Here is a 14,505-nt window from a genome sequence, read left to right as displayed (position 1 = left end):
CCACAGAAATCAGCACACATGGAGAAAAGAGTGATATTTATCTACACCAGGAGTTAAAAATAAAAGAACTTTCCAAGTTTAGTATATTATGGAAGGGTTTAGTCATCCTGGTTTCCCTGAAAACATAATGATAACGAGGTGGCACACTGGGCTTCCTCTTGTTTGTTGGTAAGCCAATTGCCTCTGACAGGATTGCAGGATGTGTTCAGAGAGGGTTTAGGTGGGTCCTCAGGGAAGGAGTTGGAAGTTTTTGGAGGGATAACTAAATTCCAGGACCCCACTGACACTGTGTCTGTTTACTGTAAAGTGGGTTGAAGAATAAATTGAATTGGTTTGTGTAATTTTATTCTCTTGCATTAAATTCACCTGACACTGACCTTGAACTGATTCGTCAGCTCCTAAACTGAATTTCCCAAGCTCTGTGCATCCATGACTTTCTTTTCATTTTCTTTTTAATGTGAGAGAAGAACAGTTTGGGTAGATGAAAGCCTCTTAAATAGCTATAGAAGAGTCCCAAGCTTTATGGAAAAGCTCTCAGACAGAAACTAGTTCTAATCAATAAGCAATGGCTTCAGTCCTTTTCCCTGGCTGTAAACCCTGCCTCTCATTTGTTGCAGTGCAAAATATGCTTGAGCCACTCCTCACAGAATAGACCAGACCAGAGCAATCTTTTATCTTTTCATACTAACAGCTGGGACCACGGCCCTGTTTAGAATGTGTTCTCCAAACCTCCACCTGCAAGAAATGCAGAGTGCACCATACCCTGATTGAGGAAGATCAGCTACGCCGATCCAAACAAAGCTCTTCTACCCTTTTTCTTACTTTTAAGAATAACATGAAAACAAATTATATGACCAATACCTATGCAGGGAAAGATTTTGAAGAGAAGAGTATACTGGGATTGGTGAGCTGAGCCCTATTTCCATCTCCAAGTTGTATTTTTATTAGGCTAGACAAGCACTTTTGCTTTTCTGCATGCCTCGCTAATCCAATCCCCAGTGGTGTTACGCTGTCAGTGAGTGTCACCCCCAGTTATCCAATGGAGTGTGGCTGTTGAGGCAGGACTTCTGATGGAGGCTAACTGCAGCACAAGCAATAGGCTAAGCCATTAGTGATCACTATCAACTCAAATGGAATAGCCAGAGGAAAAGGAGGGGGGCAAAATATAAGGCTGTTTCTGGATTAGCATTATACAGGGAGCTGTATCACTGGTGAAAGCCTGAAGTCAAACATAAAGCCAAATCTCAGAGGGAAAGAAGAAAGCTACAAAGGTTTCTGGTGTTAGCAGACTATACAACTCTGGCTGACCTCAGACTCCAGGGAATTTCAAAAAGGCTGTTGAAAAGGGAATGTCTTGGAATCAGCCATTAGGATATGAGAACTATAATCTGAAGCAACAAAGGACTGATAAAAACTGGAAGCAGCTCAGTGTAGAAGAATGTATACAGTCCTTACATTGTATGATGCAGTTACTTCAGGTTTTGGAAGTAATACACCGATAAGCCTGAAATTCACAGGTCTCTCTAACCTCCCGTATCAGCATTATCAGTGTGATTTCAAAAGATTGACTTTATTACATGGACCTGCTCAGCATACATTAGACATTCCCCCCATTCCTTCTCTCTCATTATATCTTGCAACTGTGCGATCTGTTTCTTTGTATAGGCTGCACTGGTGCTCACAAACATGACTTACTGTCCATGTGTCAGACTCATGCTTTGCTCCTCTGTAGTACTTCACCTCAGCAGTGCCTTCTGCATGTAGAGGAACTGCACTGTGCCAGCATGGAGCAATGTTTTGGTGGATGTTCTTGCCGCAAAACATAGACAGCATACGTACACCTTCATTATTGTGAGGCTTTTTGGAGCTGGAGATTAGATGTACAGAACAGGAATGGTTAAGGACAAAACAATGAGCAATCAGAAGAGAGAAGCCTGTACCCAGGAGGTAAGACTGAATACTTAGAGGAAATACTGTAAATAGTCATTCATGCCTTGTAAATGCATAAGAGCACTGCCTTTTGACTTCCCTTTGAGTAGGATGGAAATCAGAGAGAATTGGGCCTAAGGGTATGGCATGACTTCTGATCAACAAGCTTTGCTGGGATTACAGCAGTAAGATGGGTGAAGGACCAGCCACAACCAGTTGCAATAATTCATACAAACAAGTGAATCTGAGAGACTCATAGCAAACAAGAGAACAGGGGCAAAAAGCCCTACTTCAGTAATCAGCCTGAGCATTGACTTTGGTAGCCTTAAGATACCACTTCACTAGAGCAAGCAAGACAATCAGTCTCCCATGTATTGTATACTTACAATGAATAATGTGTATTTGGTGTATGGAACATACAGATGATAGAGTAAGGATGACTTATTGCAGGAACAGATCCACTGAAATAAATGCCAGTAAGCTGTGACATACAGCTGAGCTGTGTTCAGAGGCATATTTCAGAGGACAGAACTTTTTTTTTTCAAGTTGCAGGATGTCTTAGTATCATATGTCCAAATACATCCATCTTGGATGAAGGAAAATGGTAACCAAGAAACACAAATCTGAAATTCCATCTTGGACTAAGAATAAACATCTCTGTAACAGATGGATCACAGCTCAGATGTTCAAAACATGAACAAAGATAGAAAAATAATGTAGCAGGGAAGTATGAAGCAGTAAATTGGTAGCACTTCTCTCAGTGAGACCAGCATTATCTGTAACACCAATGGGATATACAGAAACAAACGGATAATCCATGACCACTGAGCACATGTACTAATCAAGAAAAAAGATACACTGATATCAGGGGTGGCAGCATCAGTAAAGAAATCTGCTTCAAAATACCTCTTTTCCTGTTTTTCTAATAGTTAGTTGGGGGGAGGGGTTGATTTTTTAAAGTTTTTTAATTTTTTCATCATTTTAGTGGCTGCCTCAGGTTATTTATAAATAGGTTGTTATCTCAAGTGTTCTTTCTTCTCGCTGTGGGTCTTTGATCTGCAGTTGTTTTGTTTACTGCCAGAATTAAAAGTGTGTTTATTCTGAGAGTATTTTCCCTCCTTTCTCATTAGAAGCAACAGAGATTTTCAATGCTAAATAATGCACAGCTGATATCTTGCTGTTTCCTTACTTCAGCGAATAGGAGCATTTAAGGTTATATCTGCCTTTTGCTTTCCAGAAGTTAATGCCTCCCATACTGCTGTGACAACAGATAAACCAATTCATTTTTTCTCCTTCCCTTTGGAGTGACGACAGCAAGAGAGAATAAATTATGGCTACAGTTCTTTAAAATTGACAATTCCTGAGCATTTTCAGCAGTACCGCCTTAGTTCTGCAATCTGTCTCCTCTGACCTCTCGAAAATGTTACCCTATGGGCTTGCTACAAAGCAAAACAAGATTTCAGGACTTTCCTTAAGTACTGAATGCAAGCTGGATTTCTATGGTGATTTACTCCAAGGCAAGTCTGTATTGAGCATATCAAATCATTCTCATTATCACAGCCGTGTCATATCCACTACAGCTTTTCCTGTCTCTGTCTCCTCACAGGCAGCTTTCAAACAGCACAAATAAGTCATGGTTATGGCTTTTATGAGAAGGAGGACTTAAAAAAACTCACTTTCTCATGTGATTCTATTCCTTACGTTCATCGTACATACAGCAAACACTATCTAAAAAGCTTTTTAAAAAGCCACCAGTGAACAAAGAGTGCTACTTGTGCATAACCAGCTGCTGGTGAGTAGAGCTGCCAGATAGGAAGCTGATTTACTGCTGCACTTTATGCTTTCCCATTCTGATTTCTTGCTAAGAGTGTGAAGAAGAATGTGCATGACTCAGAGGGAACTGGTTGAGGGAGATGGAAGGGAAAGTACACCACCTATGAACAGAAGGTGAAATTTGGTACCACTGACACGAAAAGGTTCCAACAGGTGTGCAGTGGCCAAATTATTCCAGTTCTTTCACCTAGCATTATTTTTGAAGATTCATTACTACCTATCCTTTGCATCTGACACTTATAGTTCCTACTGTCTAGCTCTATCAAAAACTGCTTGAAAGGTTAAAAGCAATCACTGTAACCCATCTGCATGTATATAAAAAATGCTGATCCACTTCAGCAGACAACAGCATATGAAGCAAAAGGAGTATTGTAGACCTTATTTGTTAGGATCTGCTCTTCTTGCTAGGCTGAAAATCCACAAGTATTTCTCATATGTAAACATGCCTTCTCAATATTTTCAAACAATTACCAATGTGTTCTAAAGCATCTTGACTAAGCAAAAAAATTCAGAAATGGAGGGTGAAAAATCTTTTGAACTTTCTGTGCCTTAGCTTCCACGTCTGGCAAACAACACTCCCTACCTTTGCTAAAGGAGTTGTTCCATGGCTGGCAGCTGAAAGGCACTAAATACTTTTATTCATCTGATGGTAGTAGGCTGGAAAACTTTGGGAGAGCATTTACCATGGAACGAGCTGTGTGATCATCTGGATCCAGCAAACAGAAAGCTCTTGAAGAGCTAAGAATCTACAGGAATAATAATAATTATTATTATTACTATTATCATAAGCAATATATCATAAGCATAATAATAAGCATTTTCAGTTTGAGAAATGTTAACTTCAGGTTAACTGCCATGATATTACTGAAAAACTGGAGGTAGAAAAGGAGTTCATTGGTGGTGGTGAATTTCACAGTTCTTCCAAATATTTTAGACAGTACAACGTTAGAATTCAGTGGGCTTTATAACTTTGCTTCAGACAAAAGACTTATTATAATTTTTTTTAATCTGTAAAATAGGAGAAAGGATAATTTCATCAATCACTGTGACTACGGTTCAGTTTAAAATGACAGAAACAATTTCTTCCTTCTCACAGGCACATTGCTAACTGCTAGATTATACTGTCTGCACAATGAATTTAAGTAATCAGCATTACAGCATTCAGGCCATGGCTTAACTGTGATAAACAGCGACTAAATCCTATTCATCTTGGTGTACCACTCATTCTTTGCATTATGCATTACTATTTAGTCATCATTTTGTTTTGAAAGTGTCAGCAAACTTAGATAACCGAACCATTTTTTTTTTCCTCAGTTATACAGCAGGTCATTAATTGGTTTTAACTCCATCTGCAAATATTTTGTCTGTCTATTTCCTGACTGCAGACATGGACATTTCTGGTAAGAGATGTTATTGTTATAGCCCTCCATTATCTAAGACACAGAACAAACCACATGTTTTCCTACCTGGTAATAAGATTTCTCCCACCAACTGAACTAAGCTCCTCAGCAGCCCCAAAGTTGTACAGTTCAGTAGTATGTGCCATACAAAGTTGCTGGGTTTAGTTGTGACTGAAGGGGAGAATAAAATAGAAACCATCAGTGTTGTACAAGTCACAGTAAGGCTCAAATGTCCTCAGCTGCAACTTGCCCAAACCACAAAGATGCTGTTATCTGAATAGGTGATTCCCAATCAGGTGAAAAGCCCTTTCAACCTCTCCTGCAATGATCTAGGCATCTCTTAATTCTTCTGCATGCCTTCCCAGTCTCAAGAACTCCTCTGAGGTGGAATTACATTTGCTCAGACCCTCTTCCCCAGATAGCACGCTTCTGTTTATGCTCACTGAGAACTCATTTCCAGCAATGCCATTGCCTGAAGCTTCAAACACCATTGTGTACATTTGTTACCTATTATTTTAAAGTCCAGTTCCCACACTCTTCCTGCTCTATTTGCCATCTCCAGCTCACACCTGGAATGGCATGGCTTTTTGTACTATTAATGCTTCTCAGTACTGTACGTGTTCACTTCACTCCACTCCCTCTCTTTGCAGAACAATTCTGTAACCACAAATTAGTAATTGCATGTTTGGTTGGGACAGCAGAGTATCTGGCATGTTTTCAAATGCTGAACTTCGTATTAGAATATTCAGGCTCACAGAAAATTTCTGAAGCCACGGTGATACTTCTTTAAGCAGGAAAAGACAAAGCCCACACCAAGAAAGTGACTTAGTGTCTTTATCTTATCTACCACTTCTCAAACTCTGTCCCATTAATAATGCATTTCCTTGCTTGGTAGTGTTCCCCCAGTCGCATGACCAATTACTGTTCCCACTGAAGCCCATGGCAGCATTCCAGCAGAACATAAGTTAGTGCCTGCAAAGGCAGAACTTGTGTCTCTCCATTGTTTATTTTGTTAGCTCCCTGCCAGATACAAGTGAATGCCAAGTTACCTCTCAGCTAATAAAGAAACCCTAGGGATTCCAGGCATACCTCTAGTTCAGCCTGGTTTTAGTGTACTGCACGTATCAGATCTGGAAAAGAATTGGTCTCAAAAAGACAAAAGGGCATAGTCCCTTTTTTCCTGGAATATCAGTCAGTGCACTGGCACCAATGCGTGGTCACAACAGTCAAAATTCACTTCCTTACCCCAGTCACATGTATGTGGATCAAAAACATGTCTGTAAGCACTTACAACTGCAGAACAAACTTGTCATTCTCTATCTGGTTGTGCACATCAGTTTTTACTGCAAGGCAGACCTTCAGGAAATTCTCTACTGCCCTACTGTCCACATTTGGGAATAATTCTTCTCATGGAGTTCAACAGAAAATGTTACATGACTTTCCTGCTCCTAAAATAGAGGAATCAAGAGGTTCAGTTGAAAACAAGAAGCTATTTGTTCTGCATAGTCATAAAAGAGCCCACGGTGCCTTTTCAAACAGTATTTCTCTGATGATATTAGCCAAACTTCTCATACTCTTCCATTAATGCTATCTGGAGCTTAATTCTTTGTGCTGCTACCTTCTGGTGCAAAGGTGGTAACATTTCACAACTGATTTACAAAGTATATCATGAAAGATTTTTGCACATTTACACTTTATGTATATTCACTATTACAGTAATATTACCTAACTGCAGAAGCTTAGTATGTTCACAATCTTGTAAAGAATTCCTGGATTTTTCAATCTTTTTCAGCCCTTTTAGCTAGAATCTTCCATTCAGTTCTCTGATTCAGTTACCTCAGCATTAATATCAAATAACTGGCACAAGCACAATTATTTCATGTCTGTGCAATGTGTTTTGATGCACAAATAGCTTCTGACTCTAATGCTAGCTCTTTTACACACTACACAAAACACTGAGGCGACTGAAGAATGAACAATGCTGTAGAAATTGAAATTTACAGTATTGCCACTGTATAGATAGACTTAAAAAATGTAGTACCCAGCAATTCTTCCCTTCATCCTTCATTACACCATGTTCTCTTCAAATCTGAGCACTTTTCTGTGAGTAGTAGTAGGCAGCTATGCATTAATCAGCAAGCTGTCTTTACTAATCCATTTCATTCAGTGTAGTAAGAGGATTCCAGCAGCAAACATGCATACAGTTTTCTAAGACTAAAGAAAGCCAAGAAAGGCCCCTCCAGAGGCTATGAGGAAAATAAAAATTGACAGATCGGTGTCATGCAGGAGAAAGCATGGCAGTAATGCCATCGAGCCTTCCTCTGTACTGAGGCTCAAGGAACAAGTAGGTATAGCAGAATATCAACATTCTGCACTAAAACACTGTAAGCAGTGAGAGTAAATAGCATGACATAAGATTACATCATTCCTGATGAGGCAAAATTCTAATTTCCTGTTCATTGCTTGGTGAAGACTTAAATACTTATTCTTTAATTCAATATAAACATTACTTTCAAACTGTAAACACAGCTGCTACTGTTGTACACTATATTAACATGACTGGTTACTATTTTCACTCTTTCCTGAGATAACACACACAGTTCTTTCCCACATCAAGCTCTTTTTACATCTCAAACACACCTACATTGCCTGGCCATTCAGGAGTTCAGCCCCAATTTTAAGTAACATGCCCAGCCTTTAGGTTTAATGATGCAAACGTTCTTAAATTAGGGAAGAAACCAAGTAGAGTGAGACATAGAATATTCTCTCAAGAAAGCAAATGTTCAGAATTCACAAACAGCTGGAAAATAGTGGGAACAGACTCTCAGAAGCTTCAGCCCTTTCAAGTCAGAAGGTTCTGTACACTCCTTAAATGTTAACTACTTCAAATTCTACCTAAGTTGCCAAATGTGCTGAGAATCCCCTGATCACATAGACAATACCTGGACTTTTGGTTACTCCCAGTCCTTCAGAAGCTTCAGATCTTGTTTCAGTAACAGCTAACACAAGGTAAACTGGTACGTGCCTTTGCTCTCTCACTTACTTTATGAAGAATTTCCATAGAACTTAATCTCCTGGTAAAGTGGCAGTTTTAAAACCGTCCAAGTCTGGCTTCCAGTGTTCACAAGGAGTGAGGTTTTCAACAGGTATGGTTCTCAGATGCACTACAAAGCTACGTCTCCACTGCTGCTGAGGATGAATGTCTATTCATACATGGGGAACAGTTAAGGAATTCTTTACAAATTCTGCCCCTAACTGACCTATACCTGTTTATGATACCCTTGGTGCCATTACATCTGAGTAGTTCACAAATTCTTCAAGGAAACACATGTAAGACTGTCTCTTCTGGCCCTGAAGCATACTTAGAAGAATATATTTACTGAAAAGTTCCCTATATGCATATATCCAGCACTACAGTCTTTGTAGTCCAGAACCTGTTTGCACTCTAAAACACCTTCTCCATATGATATAAAGGACAAGATAGGAATATATGTAAATTTAAGAGGAAATTCAAAGAATTAATGCATAACTTTCTTTCAGAGACTACTGTGAAATTTGTTCAGATATGTTTTCAGGCATAACCAAGCTTCAATAAACCTATTTCTACTTAGAACAAGAATGGACATGGGCTATACATAGCTTGTTCAATCTGCACTGCGTTAAAAAAAATCAAAATCAAGAATAAAGGATAGCTAGCTACACCTAATTTATACAATACAACCTAATTGATATCAGTATGCAGTACAAAAGGAAAAATGTGTCAGCTTAGTTTTGAAGTTTGGTTATCAACTGTTCTTCCTTTTTTCTATCTTACCATCGGAATCCACCAGATCCCCAAAAATCAGTGTTGTTTTCATTCAATTTAGATATGCTCTTCTGATGCTCTGCATACACTGTATTTCCACAAGGTGGATAATTTTCAACTCATTACACCTCAACAGAATCTGAGAATTAAATAAATGAGAAGATTAATGCTTGCAGCTGTAGCTATATATGCCATACATAACAATACTACTTTAGGTGCAATAACAGCAGCACATGACTTACTGCAGGGACAAATACTTCCAAGCAGTGAAATTCTACAGACAGCTCAGCACTACACAAAGAGTAAGATGTCTGGCCCAGACTCCAGCAATTCCTTAGAACAGCTGCTTTTCTAACTTCAGTAGCCCTGAATTCACTAATACCCATGCCAGCCTCGCCAGCCTCCCCAGGAAGCTGACAGGTAGAAATTACCCCTAACTCCTGTTATGTCACAGGCTCACCATTAAGCCTTCTTAACCTGCTCACATTGCAGGACTGCGTTCTTTCTCAATCTGAAAGAACTTTCAGAAAGAGAACAGAAGTTACTCTGAACAGTCTTCAAATGTCCGTCTTGGAAAAATTCACCCAACATGTAACAAACAAACTGGTATCTGTTCTTTTATAATAGCCTTTTCAGACCATCAATAAGGGCACACTCAGTCCTCTACACTACTTCTTTTCAATGTGCTTCTGACAACTCCATCCCATGTCAACTACTTACAAGTTTCAGTTTGTTCTTTCTTGCAGTCAGCACAAGCCTCCATCTTGTGTGCAGCCTATTCCCACAGAAATGCAGGATTATTTGCACGCTGCTGATAAGCACCTGGGCAGAAGTTCTACAGTCTAAGTGGCTGTATTCACCCAAAAGTAAGGCAAGTGCCACTTTGTGCAAATCAAGCATTTCCCTGTACACAGAACAAGTTAGTTCAAGCTGACTCCATCCCTGGACAAATACAGGATTCTAACTGTACTGCAGCGTCTATATGAATAAAGCATGGCTATGTGACAACAATTGAGAAAAGAGGTGATGCATTAAAGTTTGATATTAGCAACTTCAAGAGCCTAAAATCTCACAGATCACCAGGGTAATGGCACTTCTCTGTGGGCACGTGTGAGGATGTCAGTGGCATGCTAATTCAAATATTTAGTGCCTCAGCTTGATAACAGATGGGCTTTTGTCCAATCCTCAAGTTCATAAAAACATGCCTCTTTTTCTCCTCCCACATATGATATGGTTGTTGTAACCCTTATTATCGTTTCAGTCCTCCACATTCAGCTAGAATGTGAGTGCAAGGGAAGAAATCCTTTTGCCCATTGGAGGAAATCCGTTCACTACATGTGCATGCTTCAGAAGTACAACTGCTTGTACAATTGGAGGCAAGGCATTTGTTCACTATTCCCTTTTCCTTTCTCCTGAAAAGCCTGCCCAGGCCTCATGGGAGGCACTGACACACCTGGACTGCTTACTTGCTCAGTAAAATCTTCACTTTTCCAAGAACGAAAAGCACAATGTGCAGAGTATTTAGCACCATTAGAAAACTCCAATATATTATCATGCAATACATGGAATACATAGGAATCTTAGTTTTGAATAATGTCAAAAAACACTCAGGGCTAAGCTGACTAAATAATTTCTATGTGTTTTCTGCCTCTTGTCATATCATAAAGAATAGAGGGAGAGTGAACGTGGAAAATATCAAACGTCAGTACTGACAACTCAAAGAAAGAGAAAGGTTATAGATGTATTTCAGAATCAATCTTCCTTTCATCTGATAGACTCAAAACCAGCCCGTAAGCAGAGCTGATAAGAGCTGATATCTCACAGATGCAGAAAAACCTGCTGTTGCACAGAGTCACCAGAAGATCTGGTCTGCAGTACATAGGCCACAGATCATAAGAACAATATTTCCTTAGCTTTATAAGATTATAAATAACTTCTCACTTCTCTTGGTTGGAAAAGACACCAAAAATCTTGCGTAGTGCTGGTATCACTTGAAGTATTATTTTCTGGTTTTCTACGTGACAAATAGTTACATACAGACTTCTTCATCTTTCATTTTTCTGAAGGTTTATACTTACACATTTTCTCCCCCGTCGTTTTTCAGTGGCACAATTCCCATTCCCAAGCTTCACATTTCTAGTGGATTCAGGGTGAAGTTATCGAGCCCTTGTAATCACCCAGCTCCACCCATGAGAACACAACAAAACAACTTCATCTTTGGCTCTTCTTCCTGCCTATCAAGTATCCCATTAATTTTTGGCCTTCCTCTGTCATTGTTTCTCACAACATGAGCAAAGCTACTTGGCAGGAAGTGCCTTTGAGGGCGTATTTTATGCCAGGTAGCTTCAAGGAAAACGTAAACTACTTATGTTTGACAGGATATGGTTTTCAGAGAGGATGTAACTGCTACTGAGCTACTGCTACTCTTGAACTCTGCCATTTACCATCTGAGTTGAACAAGGGTTATTGACAATGACTTCAACAAAGGATGCTTGTGTATAATCACAGAAGTCAAGCGCAGTTTGAGCTGTAACAACTTATAAATAACTCCTGCAAATTCTAGGAAGGAATTTTTACTGCTTTATACACAAAGGCCCAGTGAAAATAAATCCTGTAGTCAGTACAAACACGCTTTTCTAAGCACACCTTGCTTTGCACATACAAACATCAATATTTAAATTATGAAATGGCCTTTTCTGAAATAAAAAATGAACTGAGTATTTGAGTGCTTCTTAAATTGAGGCAATTTACCCTTAGAAGAGGTACCAAGTAAGTCAGCATAAATATCTCTTGTATGTACCCTCACAAAGGGCACTTTAGAGGATACAGCCCCAGCACACTGCAGAAGGGTTCAGCCCACGCTCAGATCCATGGGACCACGTAACTACAAGTGTTACTAAGGTGCCATACAATGCTCAGAGGGACTTACAGCTTGAGACTCCATCACAGCACGTTTGCACCAATGGTGGTTAACAGCATACTGCCGGAGCAGGTGCCTGCCTGGATGTATCAGGGATTGTAACAAAACCTTCCTCTGTGGACCAATACTGACACAGAAGCACTTTAAAATTGAAGATACAAGTCAGTTCCAGCCCTGATGGACTCCTCAGTGCCTGTGAAAAGGAATTACTATACATGAGTGAGATCCCACAATTGCAAAGATCCAATGTTTATTGCATACACACGACTCAAGTTTCTCAAGACCAGGTAAGGATTTGATGTGACGAATGTGGGAGCATCCTGTTGAACCCGATTCATATAACTGGATGAGCAAACACTTGTGCAATAAAGACAATAATTGAAACTATCAGTTAATCTCAGAAAAATCATAAAGGAAAGACTGAAATATCCTCTACAGTTGGCATGGATTTAAACCATAAGCAGACAAGGAAAAAACAGTTGAGACAGTGCATTTCATCATCTTGTTCCAAGAAGTATCTGCATCACCATCATTTCAAACCAGAGGTAACTGAACCACGTTAGTTTGAAGCAATGTACATTTATTTTTAATTACTGTTCTATCACAGGTAACATGATCTATAATACAGAGGTATTAGAATAGATCTAAGAATTCCAGTTCTGTAAGCTATGCTTTTTTGGTGAGATTACAAATAGTAGAGCATGAGTTGATGGCTTATGAATCGTTTACAGTGTAAAGATCAGATTTCATGTGATTGTATGTAACAAATCTCCACATACACAAATAACCACTGATACATTTAACCATTAATCTGACTTACAGTTTGCAATAAATTAGATATTGGCATTTCAGATATTAAGTACTGACAATCATGTTGTGAAATACCTAATGCAGCAACTAAGAGTTCTTACTTCATGTGAACAGGAACAATTTGTCTCAAGTATAGAAAGCATCCAAGTGCTCTGGTGAATTTTTAAGGAGGCACAGAAAATATCATGCAGTAGAAACATCATTGTTTTGCACTCAGTGATGCTTTGTCTATTAGTATCTAGTACTAAATCCTGAGAAATCAAGCTTGGGAATCTCCTTTTCATTAGAAAAGTTTGTTCTGTCTATGCGAGAACTTGGGCTTCCAACTTTACTCAGCCAGGATTTCCTGCAAGAAAAATAAAAGGATTAGCATGCAATGAACTGTATATATGTGGTGCTCTTTCTCTTTATACTCTTACTCTGCTTTCCCTTTTTAAAAGCCATAAGCAATAGTCTATTAACGAGGAAACTACCCCAGATATGCTTAATTTTCTCCTTTAAAAGAACAAACTATTTAAAAGAATAACTATCAACATTTCAAAACGTGCTATGGAACATTGCATAAAAATACACCTGGCAGAAAAGGCAAAAGCATAATTATTTTAATAACCTCATTTAAGCACATATAATAGCTTTAAAGTAGGCATACTGGTTTTGCAAATTAATACTATACTTTTAGCAAGGAAATAAAAGTCATTCATCATTGATTAAAAATAAAGAAAAAAATCTAGCAGCCAGTTTGCCCTTTTCTGGCAACTAAAAGAAACAAACAAATCAAACAAATCAAAATGAGACATTCAAAGCCAGCAAAAAAATAAAGCAAACACAATTCCAGTACATAAAGCAATATTAAATTATTACATCTAACACTGAAAAATTAAAAAATGTGAGAAAAATGAATGCTTGTGTAAAATTCAGTGACTTTTGCATGCATTTCCATTACAATTGAATCTAATTCAGCAGGTGCCTGCTTTTTTCTTCCAGAGCACACCAGAAAATTTGCATTGAGTACAAATTATAATGAGGCAATTGAGTGTGAAAGCAGACGGTATGATGGCTGCTCCTCCCTTCACACCATCTTCCTGTGCTGCAGCAACTGGGACTGAGGTACAGGAGTGATAAGCTCCTGGTGACAGAAGCAGGTGCACAGACATTTAAGTGCAACAGACAACACCTGCCTTTTTCTAAGTGCCTTCATGAAAACACACTCTCTTCTGTTGTATTTGATACCTGAGAGACACGTAAGTATTCTGCTGTACAAAACTGCATGTATTCCCATACAAGTGATACTTTTTATGATGATAAATTGCTATAGGCACATACTTGCAATTAGTTTTAAATTACAAACATACACTTAAATTCTCACTTAAGAGCATAAAAACTGTTTTACAGTTAATTCACCCCTGGCAAAATCATGCTGAAGATCATAAAATGCAGCCTTCTTGCAACAAGCCATGACAACTGTGTATTCCAGTTACTTCTCTTAAGTCAAAAAATGCAAATACCCAGTATCAAAATGTATCTGATTAGAGACCCTATATGTGGTAAGAATGATTTCATACTTTTTCTGACACACAATGTTACACCACTAAAAAAGATCAGAAACTATAAGAACTGAGTCATTTTCCCCAAACAGTGCTATTGCTGTGTAAGATTAGCTTTATCACTAGCATGGATTGGTCCCAAGTTTGCTTTCAGAACCTACACAACTAACCTCGTTCTTGAAGCTGTACACAGGGTCTGGAATATGAAGATGCATGCACCCTTATGTATCCAAGAGGTAAGAAAGCAGGCATACCAAGCACTCA

At 38.8% G+C, this 14,505-nt stretch overlaps 1 protein-coding gene across 2 annotated transcripts in view; it reads right to left on the bottom strand.

The window, feature by feature from the left end:
• Positions 1-12,122: 12,122 nt before the first annotated feature.
• ACYP2 (acylphosphatase 2) overlaps positions 12,123-14,505 on the bottom strand; it is a 46,872-nt gene continuing 44,489 nt past the window's right edge. The window contains exon 4 of one of the 2 annotated variants that reach the window (XM_048935233.1): positions 12,123-13,043. In XM_048935233.1, coding sequence (XP_048791190.1) covers positions 12,929-13,043 — 115 coding nt within the window. In that variant the 3' untranslated portion in view covers positions 12,123-12,928. The remainder of the gene's footprint in view (positions 13,044-14,505) is intronic. The other variant, XR_007374870.1, reaches the window with a different exon arrangement.

This window comes from Lagopus muta, chromosome 2 (genome assembly GCF_023343835.1).
Source record: "Lagopus muta isolate bLagMut1 chromosome 2, bLagMut1 primary, whole genome shotgun sequence".
Taxonomy (NCBI): domain Eukaryota; kingdom Metazoa; phylum Chordata; class Aves; order Galliformes; family Phasianidae; genus Lagopus; species Lagopus muta.
Note: the sequence above shows the minus strand (reverse complement) of the source record. Positions and strands in the feature narration are given on the sequence as shown.